This window comes from Anomaloglossus baeobatrachus, chromosome 6 (assembly GCF_048569485.1).
Source record: "Anomaloglossus baeobatrachus isolate aAnoBae1 chromosome 6, aAnoBae1.hap1, whole genome shotgun sequence".
NCBI classification, from domain to species: domain Eukaryota; kingdom Metazoa; phylum Chordata; class Amphibia; order Anura; family Aromobatidae; genus Anomaloglossus; species Anomaloglossus baeobatrachus.
This window is the reverse complement of record NC_134358.1, coordinates 86224145-86248024: the sequence shown is the minus strand read 5'-3', so window position 1 is coordinate 86248024 and position 23880 is coordinate 86224145. Positions and strand designations below refer to the sequence as shown.

The 23880-nt window shown below is 47.9% G+C and overlaps 1 protein-coding gene across 3 annotated transcripts in view; it reads right to left on the bottom strand.

Moving 5' to 3' along the window:
* Positions 1–23880, bottom strand: part of RIDA (reactive intermediate imine deaminase A) — a 58141-nt gene that overhangs the window by 25627 nt on the left and 8634 nt on the right. Inside the window, exon 1 of one of the 3 annotated variants that reach the window (XM_075316250.1) lies at positions 7832–7938. The exons of the other annotated variants lie outside the window; for them this stretch is intronic. Within the exon in view, the coding sequence (XP_075172365.1) occupies positions 7832–7896 (65 nt within the window). The 5' untranslated portion in view covers positions 7897–7938. Of the gene's footprint in view, positions 1–7831; positions 7939–23880 lie in introns of those variants that run through there. 3 annotated transcript variants of the gene reach the window in all.

Here is a 23880-nt window from a genome sequence, read left to right as displayed (position 1 = left end):
GGGGTCATTTCACAAAAATACTCGGGTCTCCCATAGGATAACATTGGGCTCGGTGCTCGGGCCGAGTACACGAGTATCTTGGGAGGCTCGGCCCGAGCTTCGAGCACCCGAGCTTTTTAGTACTCGCTCATCACTAATGTTGATCTGTCGTGTGTCCGCCCGGACATTGTGAATCTCGGCTCTCGGTGAAAGTTGTAACCTTTGAGTTCTATTGACTCTGAGCGTCAGACCGAGATAGGATCGGAGATCCGGCCCCATTACTGCTGTATAGTGACAGCGCATGGAAACAATCTCCAACCCACATCCAGATAGAGCTTCACACATACAGCTGATAATATATTCAACACTAAGCAATGAAGGAACAATTAGCAGAAGAGGTTAATTAAGGTATATACACATTACAAGGTGCATAATGGCTCGGAATTACAGCAATGTCCTTAGAAATTGCCCAGCATCTCTTAGGCATGTTTTAAAATGAATGAACAAAAGGAATAAATAAAATTAAAAGAACATCAGTACAAAAATAAGGAGAAATATAACAGCTTTCCTGGGCATCTTAAACATGGAAATTATGCAGAATACAGCGGAATGAACACATATTCCATATATACAGGAGTATATTCTATTCCCTGTACTTGTTAGGTGGGGAATGAACATGGAATCTGTACAGCTCATACTGGAATGAACACATCCCATAAACAGGAGTATATTTGTATTCCCTGTGCTTGGTAGGTCCCATATACACCCATTTATATGGGATATGTGTTCATTTCCCTTTAATCTACATATATTCCATGTCCCCCCCAGCACAAGGAATATAATGTATACCTTTTTATATGGGATGTGTGTTAATTTCCGTACTATCTATATACAGTATATTCCATGTTAATTCCCCACCTAACAACCACAGGTAATGGACACATTCCATATAAACAGTGTTGATCATATTACCTGTACACATTAGCTGGGTAATGAACATGGAATATGTGCAGATCATACTGGAATGAACACGTACCATATAGCAGGAGTATATTGTATACCCTGTGTTTGGTAGGTCCTGTATAAAAACCTTTTTATATGGGATATGTGTTCATGTCCCTATTCTCTACATATACTCCATGTTTATTCCACACCTAACAAGCACAGAGTATATAATGTATACCTTTTTATATGGGACGTGTATTCATTTCCCCATTATCTACATATATTCCATGTTCATTCCCCCTAACAGGCACAGAGAATGGACACATATTCCGTATAAACAGTTAATTAAATTATATTCCCTGTACACATTAGGTGGGGAATGAACGTTGAATATATGTACCCACCTAACAGGCACAAGGAATAGAATATACACCTGTTTACAGGGAAATGAACGCATATCTCATGTAATCCGCTCATATTCCACGTTGATTCCCCACTTAACGAGTAGAGGGAATACAATATTCACCTGTGTTTATGGGATATGTGTTCATTCCTCTATAACCTGCACATACCTCGTGTTCATGCCATGTCCAATTATACCTTTCTATATTTTTGTACCAATAAATTATGATATTCATTCTTTTTATTAATTTGTTTTTTTCTTATGTCCCATTTTATGCCTGTTTAGTGTCAGAACAAAGCTTAACCGGTAAATTATCTCAGATCACAGAGCAGCAAATATCTGAGCTGTTAATGGGTTATTCCACGTTAGACATTAATGGCATGTATCGGATAGGTTTGCATATATCCCCAGGACAAAGTCCCCCTAAAGTTTTCCCATGCGTGATGCGACCTCTGAGTGAAGAGATAATCGTGAGTGTCGGGCTATCCGCTCACTTCTATAGAAACTTTTACATTTACTATTATTGACACACAATCTGCAATGAGCTTCAAGGTTAAACTGCCCCAATCATTTTTTTGATGCTGCATATTTTTCCTGAGTAAAAAAAACAAAACAAAACAAAAAAAAACAAAAAACACACATCTTGATCCCATGATGAGCTTTTGACGTTGCAGAGTTTTGAATGCATTTTTTTCAAACCTGTGGCTTTTCTGCATCTTATGGAAGTTTATGGGGAAAATCTGCATATAAAACAGCGTAGTCGCAGGAGAAATTTATGTGGATTTCAGAAATGCTCCACAGGTCAGTTTATGTGATCGCCCAGGGTATGGGGTACTCGGTCCCGGGCAGTGTATCACTGGGGAATGTCACTATGGTGGCCGGTCCCGTGCCCTGGGTGCTTTTTAATGGGGAGTATTTACAGGGGAAATTAAAGTCATTAATGTGACGCCGCCTGCTGGTTGCGGTTAATATGGTGGACCCGCCGCTGCTGAATTGGTTCCCCTTAAGGCTGGTGGTGATGGCAGCTGTGATGGTAGGCCCTCTGCATGTAGGACTGAGCCTGGGGGTTTGTATAATGGAGACTTTCGCCGGTAATAAAGGAGGCCATACCGTGGGTTGTAATTAACAGTCTCCACTCACTCTTGACCCTCGGACGGCTGTTTCAGGTCCCTGGAGTTCCAGTGCCAGTCGATGACTCGGTTGCTCTGTCCCCAACACCCTCAGTGTGGTTGGGTCCCCGTAGCTTGAAGTGGTTTGGGGCCCGACTGTCCCTTGTTCTGGCAGTCTCCTTGTCCGTACGGCGGGCAGTGTGAACCCTGTAGGGCTGGTCTGTGTCCCGAACCCTGATCCTTGCTTTACTGCTGGTGCCCCTGGATCTGTGGGTTAGTGAGGTCCGTGAAGGTCCCCTCACGGTGTAGGTATTTGTCAGACCATCTAAAACTGTCGCCTGAGCTAGGGCCCTGTGCCCAGTCAGTGCTCTAGTTCCAGTGGTACTTGGGGGCACAGGAGAGGGGTTGCCAGGGCAGGTACACCCAGGTCACCATCTACACGACCCAGCTCTCAGGCACCTCTCCTCTCTACCACTTCCACTAACTGACTGTCCCCTCCCACCAGGTTCTCTAGTCCCCCTGGTCTAGCTCCATCCTCTAGGTGGCCATCCACTTGTGTCCGACTAGCCAATGACCCCTGGTGTGGAGTGGAAACTGGGATTTCGGTGTGTTTAAGTGTTGCTGGCACTGGTGTTCCAGGTCCCTGGGGGTAGGCCCTGAATCCCGGTGAGGATGCAGTACCTAGTAGTGCCCTGAGTGGCTCAGGGGCGCTACATTTACACTAAGTAAAAAAGAAGCAGAGTGGGCAGGAGATTTCTACAAATCCCATCCACTGGAGCAATAAGAAACTGCGTTTTTGAAGCCGCAAAGATGTACATTGTGGTCGCACAGCCTGAGAGTTCCTGTAAAGGGGACGGGATTTGTAAAAATCTCATGCCCACTTCACAGCTCCTTGCCCATTCCTTTAGTGTAGCAGCAATGGTTCAATATGTGCAGTGTCTACAAGCTTGTAAATTCTTCCCAAAAAGCTGCAATTACAGGAGTGCACAGTTAGTGCCTGAATATGTGCAGTGCTTACAAGCTTGTAAACCTGGTTGTATTCACAGTAGCACACTGCTTATGTGGCACCCTACGATTATGTAGCCACAGTAATATCTGGTTGGTGCAGTAAGGGATTTCCACATTGAAGTGCTCACATACAACACTTTCCACCCCAGGCCTGTAGGGGGAGCTCTTAACTGACGTCAGGCGTACTGGCTGATGTCAGTTAAAGTTTCCTAAAAATTCAAATGCGGGGGGCGGAGAGAGGCGGTTGAAACCGGTCGGGTCCAGTGCAGGACTGACAGAGGAAGCAACCTGAAAACGGTGCAGTGTTGGGCCAGTACCAGGGGATAAAGCCTAGCAGTGTGAGAGATCCTGAGTGAGGGTCGGAGGCAAGGCGAGACAGAAGGTGTGAAGGGACCAGTTCGGTACACCCCAAAAGAAGCAACCCGGACACCGGAGTCCGAGTCTGCACGGGTTCAGTCAGGCCCAGCAGAAAAGTCCGGAAGGCGAGGGGGAATTCAGTCTCCCAGCACAGAAACACTTGTAGCACAGCCATCGACAGAGCCAAGGACCACAGCGGAGTTAGTGGTGCCCAGGAGAATGGTTCTCATCTCCCGCTATACAAGTGAGAGACACAGGAGAGGTCAGGGCCAGGTTTGAAAAAGCCAAGGACTTAGACACGCAGCAATAAGGAGGCCTCATAACTCACATGTGGAAATCCTAACTGCCACCTGACCACCCGGACTGTTCCCTGGAGATAACCCTGTTAACATCAGTAAGGCCCTGTGCGCACTCACCGGATTTTGCCGCGGATTTCCTGCGGATTTGCTGCAGAAAATATTCATAACATCTCTGCAGTGAATCACCAGCAAAACCTATGGGAAAAAAAAAATCCTGTGCGCACTAGGCGGATTTTGACAGCTGCATGTTTTGCTGCGGGATTCCCGCAGCAAAAACAATTGCATGTCAATTCTTTTCCGCACGTCGCTGCGGGATTTCACTCCATTGACTCCAATGTAATCGTGAAATCCCGCAGGGAATAACGCAGACAGCAAATTCTGTGCGGTTCACTGCGTTTTGCTGCGTTATTCCCTGCGGTATTTCGCGGTTTACCTCCGGTAATGTACATCGCTTGCCTGCGGTTTTGCAGGGAAGTGATGTCATTACAGGAAGAGGAAGCCGTGCAGAGAGTAAACACACACAGATCACACACACATCACAGACATAGAACACACAGAAATCAAACGGAAATATAGAAAAAAAAAAACAAAAAAAAAAACAAAAAAAAAAACACGTGGGCTCCGCTATATATTTACCGTCCAGCCGAGGTAAGCACACAGCGGCGGCCCGGTATTCTCAGGCTGGGGAGGGAGAGGGGCAGGGTTAATGTCCCCCGCCTCACTCCCACCTCCAGCAGCCGAGAATATCAGCCGCAGCTGCCCAGGCACTGTCGCATGCATTATGCGGCACTACCGGAGTGTCCTCGGCTCTTCCTGCCGCCGTGTAGCAGTGGCAGTCAGAGTAATACAAGGAGTTAAAGGTGGTGGATCACCGCCATTAACTCCAGGCTTGATCACGGCAGCGTCTATGTGACAGCGGACATGATCAACCCGTAAGTAAAGTGAAAAAACACAGAAAAATCCTTTATTTTAAATAAAACACAAACAAGCCTCGTTCACCCTTTTATTAACCCCTCCCGAAAAAAAGCTCCGGCGTAATCCACAGCTCCGACGTCCTGCGAGGCTTGCATCCAGCCGCGACTGACACAGACACTGCTGAATGCAGCCTCGCAGCGAGACAGCAGAGGTAACCACAGGGCATTTCCCACGGCCGGTAATGTGAACTCCCTGCCGACCGTGAGAAAAGCAGCGATCTGTCCTCTATCTATCCCTCTATCTGTCTGTCTATATCAAAATTAAATGACTTTTTTTTTTTCAATGTGCTTTATTGCATTGAATGCAATAAAGCACATACCAACCCGCACGCGGCAAAACCGCGGCAATACCGCGAACAATACCGCGGTAAAACCGCAGCAAACCGCATGCGGTTTTCGGGTGTGGTTTGCCGCGGTTTTTTACCGCGGGTGCGGTAATCTTTGAATACCTGCGGAATTTTCTTGAGAAAATTCCATTTTCCAGTGCGCACAGGGCCTAAAAGGTACAGAAAGAAAGACCCGGTGTGTGTGACAGTTATTGCTATCCAAGGTCCTGCTCTCACTACAGACTGTATTTGCTTGAACATGGGGAGCCACATCTCAGTGGCCTTGAAGAGACCGATATCAAGACTTGTGTGGTAAGCTCCCTGTGTGTGAAATCTCGATCTTTTCCAAAGGTCCCGAGGTCCCACTCCACCCGTGGGGAGCAATAATACCTCAGCAACGCTTTTACCACCTGCCCCGGGAAACACGCAGCGCCACACATAGCCGCAAAACCACAGGTGGCGTCATGGACTTTATTCCACTGTAAATATAATAATCATTCCCTTTCTTTAAAGACACCGCTAGGGTCATGGAGTCGGACCCAGTCACCACTGACATCCCCGGACTAGTCCGGCCTGGTTCCGACTACCCGCGACCCTGGAGTTGGGCGTGTCACTTACAAGTTTGTAAATCCTGGCTTTAATTACAGGAGTGCACTGTTAGGCCTAAGCCACACGGCGAGAAAATCTGTGCGAGTGGAGTGCGATAAAACATCGCATTTCACTCGGACCAATTCTAGCCTGTGTGTCAGCACACATGAGCGATTATTTTCTCAGCCCTAATCAGACCGAGAAAACAAATCGCAGCATGCTGTGATTGTAATGCGAGACTCTCTCTCTCGCACCCATTCAAGTGAATGGGGCGAGAGAAAAATCGCACTGCACTCGCGGTACACCGATAATTCCCTCCCTCCCTTCCTCAGTGCCAATCCGCCCCTTTGCACAGCCGGCCCACCCCCCCCAGCTGAGGTCCGCTCGCACAGTCGGACCTCAGTCGCAAGGATACTAGCATGACACTCGGCTCCTGCTGTGCTGCCAGCGCGAGCCGAGTGTCATCATGCGAGCATCGCGCTAGTGCCCCGTGTGGCCCCGGCCTTAGTGCCTGAATACGTGCAGTGCTTAGAAGCTTATAAATGCTGCCCGAATGGCTGTAATTACAGGATAACAATGTTAGCACCTGAATATGTGCAGTGCTTACAAGCTTGTAAATCCTGTCCGAATGGCTGTAATTACAGGAGCGGCCACATACATGGCAGCATCGGGAGCACATAGCTGGTCCGAACTCAATCCAGAAGAAACGTGAGCTTCCCTTTCCATGCCCAGCAATGAGGGAGACATGAGCTACTGATGTGAGAAGACAGGACTATCCATTAAGGATGTAAGAGTTAAAAAAAACAAAACAAACAAAAAAAAAAAAAAAAAACATAACGAGCAAATTTTTTTTTTTTTTTTTTTTTTTTAAGAGGTCCTACTAAACTGTGGTCCTGATACCCAGCAAGTGGCATTTTCCATCTAATTGTGCAAGAACAATTCAAAACTTTGCATCTCTTGCTGAAACAATTTTCAAAACAGTGCAGCGGAGTATTCTATTCAAGTGGATGGATGGGACAAGAAGAGGTCAGCCCAGGAGCTGCGGTATGATCAGACCATGTCCCTGCACGGTCAGACACAGACATTACACAGCACACAGCAGGGGCACATAATGTATATAAGATTATCTCAGCACAGGAACATTTTTTTTTTAAATCACATCCAACTGTGGAAATTATTATTCCAAGATCTATTGATTAAAATAAACTTTGAAATTTACTTAGTTCGTATGAAAACCCCTTTAAGCCTTCTTCCCACGTATTGCTTTTGATATATTATTTTCTGGGCTTTTTTCGTCTGGAAAATTCAGTGTTTTTACCCGTACATCAAAATAAGGGAGATTTCTAAAATCATATGCGCACAGACCGTTTTTGACCCATGATGCCTTCTAAAAATTTAAATAAATCCAGACAATTCTTTCAGCATCTTTACTGCCATTTCCCCCCCCCCCATTTGAGAGCAAAATGGCTCAGCACCAAAATACATTAAAAAAAATAATAAATAAAAATAATAAAATAATAATATCGAAAACTGAGCTGCTTTTTTCCCCTGTGTTTTTCATGCAGAATACTGCATATCACAATCAAATCTTGAATGCAATGACATAATACAGACGGTACAAGTTATTACAGATATATTCCTGCTTAAATGGGGAATAAATGTGTCAACATTACACTGGGGGGTTTCTACTTATGCAATTCCCCCACACAACAGCTTTTAAAATTATTTTTTAGGAAGGCCATGATGTAATGATAATATCTTATGAATACGTTTATCGCTGCACATCCTTTTGCTAAGTCAGCAACAGATGGCACATGCTATAACAGGCGGATCACCCTCGTACCTGTAGACCCCCCGGAGTACTGGTGCTCTCGGTGTATGAAGGACGCGTCTCAGTGTCACGGACATGATGGAGCCTCAGCTTGAACTCCGGGATCTGAGATTCCAGCGACAGACACAACCTTTGATTGCTGTTGACTTAGGGAGTCACCCAAGGTACGGTCGGAGAGCCTACCGGCTCTGTCTGACCAAGAAAAACAACATCAACTTAAGAAGTGTTTATCAAACATGTGTCACCTCCTGAAAGCACAACTCTATAAATGAGAGCTTTGTACAAGTAACCTTTTACATCGGACACATTAAATGGGTTACTAAGAAAGAAATATCTGTTTCCAGTCACCAATACACAAATATCAATAAAAATAAAATAAAAATATTTTTTATATATGCACACTTAGCAATTTTTGCTGTTCCAGCTCCTCAGTGCCTTCCTGGTGGGCTTCCATTTAACTGGCAACGATAGTGAGGTCTGGTATATCTCATGAGACCACTACAGGCAATCACTAGCTGCAGCGGTATATGACAGAAGGCCAATTGGGTTAGTGATTGACTGCAGCAGTCATGTGTTTTATATGGCACATCACCAGCCAGGTAAGCCAGGAGGGAGGAAAGGAACAGCGGGTTGAAATTGGTAGCTGGCGGCAGATATCATCAGACCTCCCCACTATTGTCATGGCGGACTTTAACATCCCTATTGATGATCTCCTCTCCCCAGCTGCCACTCATCTTTTATCTCTAACTTCCTCTCTTGGCCTTTCACAATCAACTCTCCTATGCATGAAGGTGGGAATACGCTGGACCTGGCCTTCTCCCATCTCTGCTCAGTGAATGATTTTACTAACTCCCCTCTCCCACTCTCTGACCACAACCTTGTTTCATTCTTGGTCAAGAATTGTCAATCCACTCAGGACACCCCCATTTACTACCCGTATAGGAATATACACGCCATTAACACAGAAATATCTGAAGTAGTAGTCATCATTGGCCCCAATATCCTCCCTCTCATGTCCTGACTCTGCTGTAAAACATAATGAAACCCTGCAGAGCGCCCTAGATGAAGCTGCACCTGCTACACGCAGAGCAATTCAGCACAGACGGCAGCAGCCCTGGCACACGTTGCAAACACGCTTTCTCTAGCGGTGTTCCAGGTGCGCTGAACGTCTGGAGAAAATCCAATCTAGCCAAAGATTTCATCCATTATAAGTTTATGCTCAAAACATACAAAGCTGCCCGTCGCCTCTCCAAACAAGTGTACTTAAACACCCTCATCACTTCTGTAGCCAACAATCCTAAAACGACTCTGATACTTTCATTCCTTCCTTGGACCAAGAGTTCTGGCCCCAACCACCAACCTCAGTGCAGATGACCTGGACAATTATTTTAAAGAAAAAAATTGACTATATACGCCAGGAAATTTCCTCACAGCCTCATAACACCACACACTGTCTGCCCTCCTACACCTCATCTAGCTCACTTTCACTCTTTGATCCGGTCACAGAAGAAGTTACTAGGCTCCTCGCATCGTCTTGCCCTACTACCTGCACCAGTGACCCTATTCCCTCACATCTCCTTAAATCTGTCACCACTCACCTAACTAAAATATTCAATCTCGCCTCTGGTGTCTTTCTCTCCTCCTTCAAACATGCCAGCATACACCCATTAATTAAGCCATCCCTGGACTAAAACTGTGCCGCTAATTACAGACCTGTCTCTAGTCTCCCCTTCATCTCCAAACTATTGGATCGCTTGATCCACTCCCATGTAATCCACTATCTGTTAGATAATTCTCTCCTCGACCCTCTACAATCCGGTTTCCGCTCCTTACTCTACTGAAACTGCTCTTACAAAAGTCTCTAATGATCCACTAACATCTAAATCTAATGGTCATTACTCCCTGCGGATTCTCCTGGATCTCTCTGCTGCATTCAATACTGTGGATCACCAGCTTCTCCTCACTATGCTCCGCTCTAAGGTGCTGAAGGATACCGTTCTTTCTTGGTTCTCCTCTTACCTCTCTGACCGCTCATTCATTGTATCTTTTGCCGGCTCCTCTTCCCCTTCGGGGTTCCTCAGGTTTCAGTCCTAGGCCCCCTCCTGTTTTCTCTATACACTGCCCCTATTGGACAAACCATCAGCAGATTTAGTTTCCAGTACCATCTCTATGCTGATGACACCCAACTGTACATATCTTCTCCTGACATCACCCTTGCACTATTACAAAATATTACCGATTGTCTGTCCGCTGTCTCCAACATCATGTCCTCCCTCTATCTAAAACTGAGCCTGTCAAAAACTGAACTTCTCCCGTTTCCTCCCCCTCCTAACCTTACGAAACCCAATATTACCATTTCTGTGTGTGGCTCTACATTACGCCCCAGCAGCACACCCGCTGTCTTGGGGTTATATTCGACTCCGATCTCTACTTCACTCCCCATAGTCGTTCACTTGCTCGTTCATGTCGCCTCCACCTCAAAAACATCTCTAGAATTCGTCCTTTTCTTACCGTTGACGCTGCAAAAACTCTTACTGTCGCTCTCCTTCATTCTCGCCTGGATTATTGTAATTCTTTACTAATTGGTCTCCCTGTTACTAAACTCTCCCCTCTCCAATCTATTCTGAATACCACAGCCAGGATCATTTTCCTCTCCAACCGCTTCACTGATGCCTCTGCTCTGTGCCAGTCATTGCACTAGTTGCCTATCCGCTACAGAGTCTAATATAAACTTATCACTCTGACCCACAATGCTCTTCACAGTGCAGCACCGCCCTACATCACCTCCCTCATCTCTGTCTATCACCCCACCCGTGCCGTCCGCTCTGCTAATGACCTAAGACTGACATCCTCAATAATTCGAACCTCCAACTCCAGTCTTCAAGATTTCTCTCGAGCTGCGCCTATGCTCTGGAATACACTACCAAGAGCAATCCGATTAATTCCCAACGTCCACACCTTTACGCGGGCCCTAAAAACGCATTTCTTTAGACTAGCCTATCACATCACCTCCCTGATCTAATCTAGTCCCATTCTTCATTTCATACAATTTACTTCTAATTCCTGTCCCTTGTATCTTCTGATTGCATTCATCTTCATGTACTTTTTTTTTTTTTTAATTTTAAACACTCTGTACCTGTGTAAATTCTGTCTGGTGACCGGTCCACGCAGCTGGTTTTAAATCCCCTGTTAAATCGATGGCTGGATCATATATGACAAGCTTTTCTCCCCCCATTCACCTTTTGTGCCTCCCCTAATCCCTCAGACCGTAAGCTTACAAGCAGGGCCCTCACTCCGCTTGGTATCTCAATTTTGTATTGTCAGATATTGTCTGCACATGTCCCATCTGAATTGTAAAGTGCTGCGGAATATGTTGGCGCTATAGAAATAAAAATGATTATTATTGTTTAATATAAGGGGCTTTCCAGCTTGTTACAACAATACAACAAAAACCTAAACCTGAAAGCAGGGAGTTATGCAGATAATAGTCTCCGCTTTTGCAATGAACTTGCTACCGGACCTCATTTAGGTCAATGGGGACCCAATTGAATGAGTGCAACTCGAGGAACGCATATAATGGAAGTCAATGATTTGGGCAGTTTTCGGCTCTCCACCCACATACAGCCAACCATAAAATAGTGCATTTCGGGTTGGGAGGGAGAAGAAAAACAGCATCTGAAAATGCTGTTTTGACCCCCAGTGAGACAGAGACTGCAAGCGGCTCATACTGGGCAGAGCACTCAATATTGTGCAGAATTAAGTCTTTATATACAGTGCGAGCCCCCACACAGCCTCCTACGGTATGTAGTGTGAGCCCCCACACACCCTCCTACGGTATGTAGTGTATGAGCCCCCACACAGCCTCCTATGTAGTGTATGAGCCCCCACACAGCCTCCTATGTAGTGTATGAGCCCCCACATAGCCTCCAAAATACATGCAAACATCCCGCACACGATAATAAAAAAAAAAAAAAAAACCAACAAAACAAGACAGGGTTCTCAAAATGGCCGTCAACAGAAGCAGACGTGCATGAGGGAGCTCTGTTACATGCAGAGCCCATCCATCCATCCAGCTGCTGCTGAGCTCCCTCTGACACCCCAATATTTACTGAGTGCCATTGCACACCGGTAAGGACTAAAACCATACATCCTAGCTAACCCAGCTAACGTAGAATACTTGGAAAATAAATTTAAAAGTATTCTTTGAGCTGAACGCAGACTCAGTTGATGACCATTTTCCAGTATGGAACTCAAATAAGGCTTTCATACACGGCCTCCTCATAAAAGGTTGAGAACATTGGGACTTGAGAACATCCATATAATATATATATATATATTATATGGATGTTCTCAACCTTTTATGAGGAGGCCATGTATGAAAGCCTTATTTGAGTTCCATACTGGAAAAAAGAGAATTTTGTTTACTTACCGTAAATTCTTTTTCTTATAGTTCCGACATGGGAGACCCAGACCATGGGTGTATAGCTTCTGCCTCCGGAGGACACACAAAGTACTACACTAAAAAGTGTAGCTCCTCCCTCCGAGCATATACACCCCCTGGATGACAGAATCCAACCAGTTTAGTGCAAAAGCTGAAGGAGGACATCCACCCATAAGTAGATATAGAGTAAAACCCGGAATAACCGGAACCTCTGTCTACAACAACAGCCGGTGAAAACACACGGAACAAGAACTGCCAACAGGCAACAGGGAGGGTGCTGGGTCTCCCATGTCGGAACTATAAGAAAAAGAATTTACGGTAAGTAAACAAAATTCTCTTTTTCTTCATCGTTCCTTATGGGAGACCCAGACCATGGGACGTCTCAAAGCAGTCCATGGGTGGTAATAAACAGAAAACTGAGAAGTAGGCGAAACCTAACTTCACAAATGGGCGACAGCCGCCTGAAGGATGCGTCTGCCCAAGCTCGCATCTGCCGAAGCATGAGCATGCACTTGGTAGTGCTTCGAAAAGGTATGCAGACTGGACCAAAGTGGCAGCCTGACAGACCTGCTGAACCGTAGCCTGGTGCCTAAAAGCCCAAGAGGCACCGACAGCTCTGGTCGAGTGCGCTTTAATCCCCGGCGGGGGAGGCACCTGAGCACATTGGTAGGCATCGGATATGGCCGACCTAATCCAACGAGCTAGGGTCGGTTTGGAAGCCGAGAGACCCTTGCGCTGACCTGCGGTCAGCACAAAAAGAGAGGTGCACCGCCTAAGAGCAGCGGTGCGTGACACATAGATCCGGAGCGCCCGCACCAAATCTAAAGTATGCAATGCTTTCTCAAAGCAATGCACAGGGGCCGGACAAAGGGAAGGCAATGAAATGTCCTGGTTAAGGTGGAAAGGAGATACCACCTTAGGGAGAAAATCCGGCGTCGGACGGAGAACCACCTTGTCTTGGTGAAAAACCAAAAAGGGTGACTCCGAAGAGAGCGCAGCCAAATCAGAGACTCTCCTGAGAGAAGTTATGGCCACCAGAGAAACCACTTTCTGGGAAAGTCGAAACAAGGGAACCTCCCTAAGAGGCTCAAAGGGGGGGTTTCTGTAAGGCCGTGAGGACCAGATTAAGGTCCCAGGGATCCAAGGGCCTCCGATAAGGAGGAATGATGTGAGATGCGCCCTGCATGAAGGTGCGCACCTGAGCCAGCCGGGCGATACGCCGCTGGAACAACACTGAAAGAGCCGAGACCTGTCCCTTGAGGGAATTGAGGGATAGTCCTAGCTGCAGACCGGACTGTAGAAAAGACAGGATGGTCGGCAAGGAAAAAGGCCAAGGAGCATGGCCGGACGAACGACACCAGGACAGGAAAATTCTCCAAGTCCTGTGGTAAATCCTGGCCGAGGAAGACTTCCGAGCCTGAGTCATAGTGGAGATTACCTCGGAAGGAATGCCTGAAGCCGTCAGGATCCAGGACTCAAGAGCCACGCCGTCAATCTGAGAGCCGCAGAATTCTGGCGGAAAAACGGACCTTGTGAGAGAAGGTCTGGGCGGTCCGGGAGACGCCACGGCACTTCCACGGACAGACGGAGCAGGTCTGGGTACCAAGCTCGTCTGGGCCAGTCTGGAGCAATGATTATGACCCGACGGCCCTCCATTCTGATCTTGCGCAGGACTCTGGGCAAGAGAGCTAGGGGAGGAAACACATAGGCTAGACGGAACTGGGACCAATCCTGAACCAGCGCGTCCGCTGCCAAGGCCTGAGGATCGTGGGAGTGAGCCACGTAAACCGGGACCTTGTTGTTGTGCCGGGATGCCATGAGATCCACTTCCGGAGTGCCCCACTTGCGGCAGATTGACCGAAACACCGCCGGATGCAGGGCCCACTCGCCGCTGTCCACGGTTTGACGGCTGAGATAATCTGCCTCCCAGTTTTCTACGCCTGGGATGTGGACTGCGGATATGGTGGACTTGGAGTCCTCCGTTCACTGAAGGATACGTTGAATTTCCAACATTGCTAGGCGGCTGCGAGTCCCGCCCTGGTGATTGATGTAGGCAACCGCTGTCGCGTTGTCTGACTGGACTCGAATGTTCTTGCCCGCCAACAGGTGGTGAAAGGCTTCGAGAGCTAGGAGCACAGCCCTGATTTCCAGCACATTGATCGAGAGGGCTGATTCGGACGGAGTCCAAGTGCCCTGTGCTCGGTGGTGGAGAAAAACTGCTCCCCAGCCGGACAGACTGGCGTCCGTGGTGAGAATTACCCAAGACGGGATCAGAAAAGAGCGTCCCTGGGATAGAGAGAGGGGCCGAAGCCACCACTGAAGAGAGCTCTTGGTCTGTGGCGACAGAGTCACTAGCCTGTGCAAGGAAGAGGTCCGCTTGTCCCAACAGCGGAGAATGTCCAGCTGCAGAGGACGCAGATGGAACTGGGCAAAGGGAACCGCTTCCATTGACGCCACCATCTGACCCACCACCTGCATGAGGTGCCTAATGGAATGACGGTGGGCCCGCAACAGAGAGCGCACCGCCCAATGAAGGGACTGCTGTTTGACTAAGGGCAGCTTGACAAGTGCCGGCAGAGTCTCGAATTGCATCCCTAGGTACGTGAGTTTCTGGGTCGGGGTCAGAGTGGACTTTGGCAGATTGACAAGCCACTCGAATTGGACAAGCGTGGCAAGAGTGAGCGAGACACTCCGCTGACAGTCTGCACTGGATGAAGCCTTGACTAGAAGGTCGTCCAGGTAAGGAATCACTGCCAACCCCTGGAGGTGCAGAACCGCAACCACTGCTGCCATGACCTTGGTGAATACTCGAGGTGCCGTGGCTAGCCCGAAGGGGAGAGCCACGAATTGGAAGTGTTCCTCCCCGATTGCAAAACGGAGCCAACGCTGGTGTGAAACTGCAATTGGCACATGCAAATAGGCATCTTTGATGTCGATGGATGCAAGAAAATCTCCCTGGGTCATTGAGGCAATGACTGATCGCAGAGATTCCATGCGAAAGTGACGCACCTGAACATGCTTGTTGAGAAGCTTGAGATCCAGGATGGGCCGGAAGGAACCGTCCTTTTTGGGGACTAGGAAGAGGTTTGAGTAGAAACCTCTGAACCGTTCCCGAGCGGGAACCGGTACAATCACTCCGTTGGCCTGCAAGGATGCCACGGCCTGTGAGAAGGCGGCGGCCTTGGAGCAGGGGGGAGTGGACAGAAAAAATCTGTTTGGCGGGCTGGAAGAAAATTCTATCCTGTAGCCGTGGGAGATGATATCCCGCACCCACTGGTCGAAGAAGTGTTGAAACCACACGTCGCCAAAGTGGGAGAGCCTGCCACCGACTAAGGACGTTGCTGGCGCGGCCCGATAGTCAAGAGGAGGCTGCCTTGGTGGCAGCGGCTCCTCTGTTCTTCTGAGGACGAGGCTTCGTGCGCCAGTTGGGTTTTCGATCCTTAGCTGAGTTAGTGGACGAGGCTGAGGGCTTAGAGGAGGACCAGTTAGAGGACTGAAAGGACCGAAATCTCGACTGGTTCCTGCCCTGGACAGGTTTCCTGGTTTTAGTTTGTGGCAAGGAAGTACTCTTCCCGCCAGTAGCTTCCTTAATGATTTCATCCAGTTGTTCACCGAACAGCCGAGTCCCAGAAAAAGGGAGCCCAGCTAGAAACTTCTTGGAAGCAGCGTCTGCTTTCCACTCACGAAGCCACAAGATCCTGCGGATCGCGAGGGAATTAGCGGAGGCTACCGCTGTGCGGTGAGACGCCTCCAAAATGGCAGACATAGCATAGGATGAAAAAGCCGAAGCTTGGGAAGTTAAGGCAACCATTTCGGGCATAGAGTCCCTAGTGAGGGAGTGCATCTCCACCAGAGAAGCAGAGATGGCCTGAAGAGCCCACACTGCTGCAAAGGACGGGGAGAAAGAGGCCCCTGCCGCTTCATATACAGATTTGGCCAGAAGGTCAACCTGGCGGTCAGTGGAGTCCTTAAGAGAGGTGCCATCAGACACAACGGTCCGGGCTGAGATTCTAGACACCGGAGGATCTACCTTTGGTGACTGAGCCCACTCCTTGACCACCTCAGGTGGAAAAGGAAAACGGTCATCAGAGGTACGCTTAGGAAAGCGCTTGTCAGGGCAGGCCCTGGGTTTGGTCACAGTGGCCTGAAAACTGGAGTGGTTAAAAAAAAAAAAAAAAAAAAAAAAAACCATACTCCTTGCTCTCTTAGGTGAGGTAAACTGGTGTTTTTCTACCAGAGAGGCTTGTTCCTCTGACACTGGTGGATTAAGGTCCAGTACGGAGTTAATGGACGCAATCAAGTCACTAACATCCGCATCACCTTCAGATAGATCAATGGGGTACATAGACGTAGCGTCTGAGCCCACAGTAAAGGCATCCTCCTCGCCTTGCGATTCAGCACGTGAATCAGAGCCGTGGGACGAGGAAGGAGAAGAGTCCCTGCGTCTCCGTTTAGGAGGACGGGGTCTGGGATCAGATGAAACATACTCTGTGAGCTCTGCAGAGCGAGTCGGAGCAGCAGAGGCACCCTGAGAAGGGGGCTGATGCATGGTTAGCAGAGTCCGGGACAGCTGTCCCATGGAGTCGGCAAAGGACTGGGAGATAGCTTTAGAAAACGATGCTACCCAAGCCGGGGGATCAGCCACCGGGGCCGGAGCAGCCGGAGGGACCACTGGGGAGACTCCAGGCTGAGGCACCACCACGTTAGAGCAGGCATCACAGTGTGGATATGTGCTCGGTTCGGGCAGTATGAGCTTACATGCATTGCATATAGAGTAAAGCTTTGCAGCCTTGCTCCTAGTGACAGACATGCTGCTGAGGTGGAGGCTCTGTAGTAAAGAATTCACTCCTTCAGAAAGACCCCCAGAGAGTGTATAAAAGTCCACAACCAGAGGTTGTGGCTTACCAGACCGTTTTTGTGTGCCCTCCGGATTCCCAGCTTGGACCCCCAGACAGCTTGCAGAGCTGCAGCAGCCAGCGCCGATCAGTGTGAAAACGCTGAGAAAATGGCGCTGGAGTGAGGAGGGGGGGCGGGGGTTAATCCAAGAGCGGGAACCGGAGGGCTAAGGAGAAATACAGGGGAGGAAAACATCTCCCCAGAGAGGAGTGTCCTCCCCTCTGCTGAACGGCCGGTGGGCGGCGCCGCACTGTCCCCCTGCATGACTGACATGCAGGGGAAGAGAAACGAAAGTAGGCCGCGGCCGAAGCCGGGGCCTAAATTTATCCATGCGGCCGACGAGCAGGCACCCTCGGCGCGGTTCTCAGGAAAAAACCACAGAACCGGCCGGAATCACAGCAAAGGAACCCCTGGTGCCGCCATGCTCAAATAACACACTCTCCCCACACAAGGAACCCCTGAATAACATCTCATATACTTAGGGCCATGTCCCTGAGGGATGAGCGCTCCGTCCAGCAGGGGCCTGAAAGGGCTGCGGATGGAGACCGGTCTCCTGCAGAGCAGTGAGAACCGTGAAGGCTCCCACTTCAAGCCAGAGCCCGAGGGGATGGTGAAGGAGCGCGGCATGGAAGGCTCCCGCCTTGAGATCAACCTTAACAGCACCGCCGACACAGTGGGGTGAGAAGGGACATGCCGGGAGTCCAGGATGGACCCGCTTTTCTTCCAATTCTTTAATTAAAAATCAAAAATCAAAAGAGGATGCATGTGTGTGTGTGACCTCCTGAACACAAAGCATTGAACTGGTTGGATTCTGTCATCCAGGGGGTGTATATGCTCGGAGGGAGGAGCTACACTTTTTAGTGTAGTACTTTGTGTGTCCTCCGGAGGCAGAAGCTATACACCCATGGTCTGGGTCTCCCATAAGGAACGATGAAGAAATGGTCATCAACTGGGTATAAAAAAAATAAAAAAAAAAAAAAAAAAAAAAAAAAGAAACGAACAAAGAATATCTGGACAATCTACGTCTGCCCTCAAAGACCTCCACATTCAGTTAAAAGATTGCTTATTGTACAAATATGAAAAAAGTTTCAGGAAAACAATCTTTTTACTACTCTCAGGATAATAAATATCGGGGAAATTACTAGTGAATAGACTTAAAACCCAGAGTATATAACCAAAAATCCTGTATATTCTTGATAAGTCTTGTCCAGAAGAGAAACTGTGCAGCCCAAAAGACATTGCCAACGAATTTAAAAGTTATTACTTCTCTTTATAAAACCTATAATTAAATTTAGATGCTCCACCGACTCCGCACGCAGCTGGGATTCCTTTCTCAATACATTAGATCACCCTGTTTTATATCAAGAGCAACCCCCTCTCACCTTGGCAGAGGTTACGACGACTATTAAGTCCCCACAAACATAGCCCCAAGCACTGACAGTTTATCTAACTTATACTATAAGACCCTTCTATAACAGTTATCACAACACTTACTGAAAACGCTCCAAATGGCCATCAATACGCGTTCATTTCCCAAAGAAGTGTTGTCGGTGACAATTGTTACCCTACCCAAAGACGGCAAACCCCCAAACAAACCACAAAACTTCAGACCCTTTTCCCTTCTAAACATGGACCTTAAAATATATGCAAAATGTCTGGTTACTTGTTTGGCCATGATTCTTCCCTCTTTGGTGGATCCAGACCAATCAGGCTTTGTCCAAGGTAGACAATCCTCAGACAATAGAAGGTGCCTACTCAATCTTTTAGTCACTCTCAATGCCGAGAAGGCATTTGATTGGGTGAGATGGTCCTTCGTATTTTCAGTTTTGGAGAAAACGGGCATCGCAGCCCCAATAACTGCAGCAATTAAGCCTCTATACACCCAGCACTCGGCTAAAGTCAATACTAATGGCACTTTCTCGGACAACTTTTCCACAACAAATGGTACTTGACAGGGCTGCCCCTTCTCCCCTTTAATTTTCATTCTCTCAATTAAGCCTCTAGCCCAAGCTATCAGACAAAATGCAATTCTAAAAAGGGAATTACCACACAAGATAAATCACATTGTATTTCGTTCTATGAGGACGACATCATTCTCTCCTTAGAAAATCCAGCTATGTCCCTAACAGAAGCCCAAATGGTAATAAAACAGTATGGAGAACCATCGCTCTTCAATATAACGAACGCTGACAAATCCCAAATTCTTCCACTAAATATCCCGAAGAAATGATTGCCGTCCCTTAAACTCCAATTCCCATTTGATTGGAAAGATCATATTACATATACTTAGGGGTCCGCCTCACCCCTCAAATAGACTCCCTTTACCAGGCAAACCACGTCCCCCTGTTATCAGCAATAGAAAGGGAACTTCAACAATTTTCTAAACATGAAATCTCTTGGGTGGGCAGAGTAGCCACCTTCCAAATGTTCTCTTTACCCAAATTTCTATACACATTCCGCACCCCACCAGACTCCATTCCGAACACTTAATCAGTTCATCTAGAAGGGCAAGACACCTCGACAATCTCATTCCCTCATCAAAAAAAACAAGAGGAACTAGGGGGCTTGGATCTTCCAGACCTGAAAGATTACTATTCAGTGACTCAGCCAGACCATGTTAGGCGCTGGTGGTGGGACAACCCCCTTTCCCACTGGGCACAACTTGAAGCCTTAAACATGAGGTCTCCAGACCTGAAGGCCTTTCAAGATGCCCTGCTCCCCACCCAATCCCAGATCATCCCTTTAACTCCCACACGCCAAACGGTAACCACTTGGAAAGCTCTCAATGAGAAAAATGCCTTCCCAAGCATATCTCTAGCTTCTGTGGCACCACTGGAGACATTGGAATACCTAATCCAAGATATATCGTAGATCTGCGATCTTGGAAATTTCTAGGCATTTTTAAAATATCCTCCCTATTGACAAACAGCGGCATCCAGCCTTTTGAAAATTTACACTGTAATTTCCATATCCCTAAAGGGGAATTCTATAAATATCATTCTTCGGATTATAAGGCGCACTTTTTTTCCCAAAAGTTTGGGAGGAAAATGAGGAGTGAGTCTTATAATTCTAATGTAGCTTACTGGGAGGTGGAGAATAGGGGCTGTGCTGGCTGCGGTGGGGGCTGTGCTGGCTGCGGTGGGGGCTGTGTGGAGCAGGGCGGTGCGGCGGGTGAGATGCTTTGTCAGTGGTACGGGCTTCAAATAATGGCGCCCAAAGTCAGCACATGCGCAGATGGAGCTCTCAGCTCAAGATCTTAGCTGCGCACACGCTGCCTCCGGCCCACTGATCTCCCAGCAGCGGACATAAGGAAAATGGTGCATAGAGGTAATGCGTGTGCAGATGAGATCTCTGCTTGTCATTGAGCCAAGAGCTCAATCTGCGCACACGCGGACTCCAGGCGCCATGTCTTTGAAGCCTGCACTGCCGATATTGCATCTGGGACACCCGCCGCACTGCCCTGCTCCACACAGCCAGCACATCCCCCACCTCCTGTGATCCTACTCCACAACGACCGCCCTAAATTCATCCCTCCTGAGTGAAACTATGCGCCCCTCATCGCCTCTAGCCCTACTCTTGTTGAATATAAATTCTGTTCCAGGAAAGTGCAGAGTTTTAACCACACATTCTCATCGCCACAAATCTAGCCACTGCCAGACTTTGAAAAAGTCAGACACCCCAATACTCGCAGACATCACTTCAGACATTAACACTACATGCTCCTATGAGAAAATGTATGGCTGAAAAAGCAATGCAGTACAGTCCTCCTCCCGAGTGTGGAAGCTTTAGCTACAAAATTCCCTTAACAGGATATCTTTATAATGGTAGTCCACAGGAAATTTATATCAGTCGACACTTCATCTCTGGGGTGAAACAGTTTGAGGAGCAGAGTTTATTATGTTCTTTGTTTCCTTTTCTTGTTCACCCTACATTCTTCTGATTATCGTACATTTCCTATGTACAGTGCTGGTTGCCTGGACGGATCTCCCATGGAAAACACTTACCAATATTAAGAATTGTTGAAAATAAAAAGTGATGGAGCAGTGGGGGTTTAAAAAAAAAAAATAATAATAATATTTTTTATTAATTAATTAATTATTATTATATTATTATTAACACATCACACCGCTATTCCCATAGAAGTGAAGGAGGGGGGAGGTCACACATTCCACTGCTGCTTTCATAGAAGCTGAAGGAGCGCGGGGGTGGAATGGGTGTCAAATTAAAACTACTGTTTCTCAAAAAACGCGGACGTCACAAATCACCATTGCTCCCATAGAAGTGGATAGAGTATGGGGGGGCACACGTTACTCTACTACAGCTATAGACCTAAATATGCAGAATCGGTTGCACAAATTTAATCCCATCCTGTGTGATTCTGCCCATTGAGCCCTGTATCTAATCCCACCATGTGATACATTCCATGTAGCTAATCCCAACGCATGATCCAGAATTCTGGCACAAACACTTTCATAAATCAAGGTCAAGGTTTTTTTTTTGTTTTTTTTTTTTAAAGGAAGATTTGGAGAGTATTCACTTTAAAATTGCATTAAAAAAAAAAAAAAAAGAGAATTTTGTTTACTTACCGTAAATTCTTTTTCTTATAGTTCCGTCATGGGAGACCCAGACCATGGGTGTATAGCTACTGCCTCCGGAGGACACACAAAGTTACTACACTCAAAACGTGTAGCTCCTCCCTCCCAGCATATACACCCCCTGCTAGCCAGTCCTAGCCAGTTTAGTGCAAAAGCTGAAGGAGGACATCCACCCACAAGAAGAGACAGAGTAAAAACCGGAAGAACCGGAACCTCTGTCTACAACAATAACAGCCGGTGAAGACACCGGAACAAGAAACCTGCCAACAGGCAATAGGGAGGGTGCTGGGTCTCCCATGACGGAACTATAAGAAAAAGAATTTACGGTAAGTAAACAAAATTCTCTTTTTCTTTATCGTTCCTATGGGAGACCCAGACCATGGGACGTTCCAAAGCAGTCCATGGGTGGGAATAACCAGACAACTGAGAAGCAGGCAAAACCTAACTTCACAAATGGGCGACAGACACCTGAAAGATGCGTCTGCCTAAGCCCGCGTCTGCCAAAGCATAAGCATGCCTTGGATAGAGCTTCGAAAAAAGTATGCAGACTAATTCGAGCTGCAGTCTGGCAGACCTACTGAGCCGTAGCCTGGAGCCTGAAAGCCCAAAAGGCACCGACAGGTCTGATCAAATGTGCTCTGATCCCCGGCGGGGAAGGCACTTGAGTACACTTGTTGGGCCTCGGAAATGGCCGACCTAAGCCAACGACCCAGGGTCGGCTTAGATGCCGAGAGACCGCTACGCTGACTAGCGGTCAGCACCAGAGAGGTGCACTGCCTAATAACGGCGGTGCAAGACACATAGATCCGGAGCGCCCGCACCAGATCCAGGATATGCAACGCATTCTCAAACGATGAACAGGAGCCGGACAAAAGGAAGGCAGGAAAATTGCCCCGGATAAGGTGGAAGCAGTAACCACCTCAGGGAAAAAAGTCCGGAGTCGGACGGAGACCACCCTGACTTGATGCAAAAGGCCAAGAAGGGGGTGACTCCGAGAGAGTACAGCTAGAACTCTCTGGCTGGAAATTTTAGCCACTAGAAAGACTACTTTCTGTGAAAGATGAAACAAAGAAACCTCCCTAAGAGGCGCAAAGGGGGGTTTCCGGGAACCGGGAGGACCGGATTAAGGTCCCAGGGCTCCATAGGCCGCAGGAAAGGCGGAATAATGTGAGATGCGCCCTGAAAGGAGCGTACCGGAGCCAGCCGGACGATACGCCGCTGGCACATACTGACAGAGCCGAGACCTGTCCCTCATGAGGGATAGTCCTAGCTGTAAACCGGACTGTGAAAGAGACAGGAGGGTCGGCAAGGCTAAAAAGGTCAAGGACACTTTGAAGCTCGAGTCATAGCGGAGATGACTTCAGGAAGGATACCAGAAGTCGCCAAGATCCAGGACTCAAGATCTACGCCGTCAATCTGAGAATCCAGAATTCTGACGGAAAAAACTGACTCTTTTGAGAAAAGGTCTGAACGGTCCGGAAGATGCCATGGCAATCCAACGGACAGAAGGAGCAGGTCAGAGTACCAAGCCTGCCTGGGTCAGTCTGGAGAATGAGAATGACCCGACGGCCCCCTTAACTGATCTTGCGCAGGACTCTGGGCAAGAGGTAGAGACGAAGCTGGGATCAAACATGAACCAGTGTGCCTACCGCAAAACCTGAGGATTGTGGACCACGGTTGGACAGCTGAAATAGTCTGCCTCGCAGTTTTCACATCTAGGATGTGGGCTGCGGATATGGTGGACTAGGAGTCCCTTGTCCACTGAAGAATGATGAGCCGCCAAGATTGCCAGACGGCTGAATGTCCCGCCCTGGAAGTTGATGTAGGAAAACGCTGTCACGTTGTCCGACTGGACTCGATGTGCCTAGCCGCCAACAGATGGTGAAGGCTTAGAGAGCTAGAAATACAGCTCTGATTTCCAGCACATTGAACCAGAGGGCTGAATCGGACAGAGTCCAAGCGCCCTGCGCTCCACGGTGGAGATATACTGCTCCCAAGGCGGAAAGACCAGCACCCTGGTGAGGATCACCCGGGACGGGGCTAGGAAGGAGCATCCCTGAGACAGAGTGGCCGAAACCACCACTGCAACGAGCCCCTGGTCAGTGGCGAAGCCACCACTCCGAGAAGGA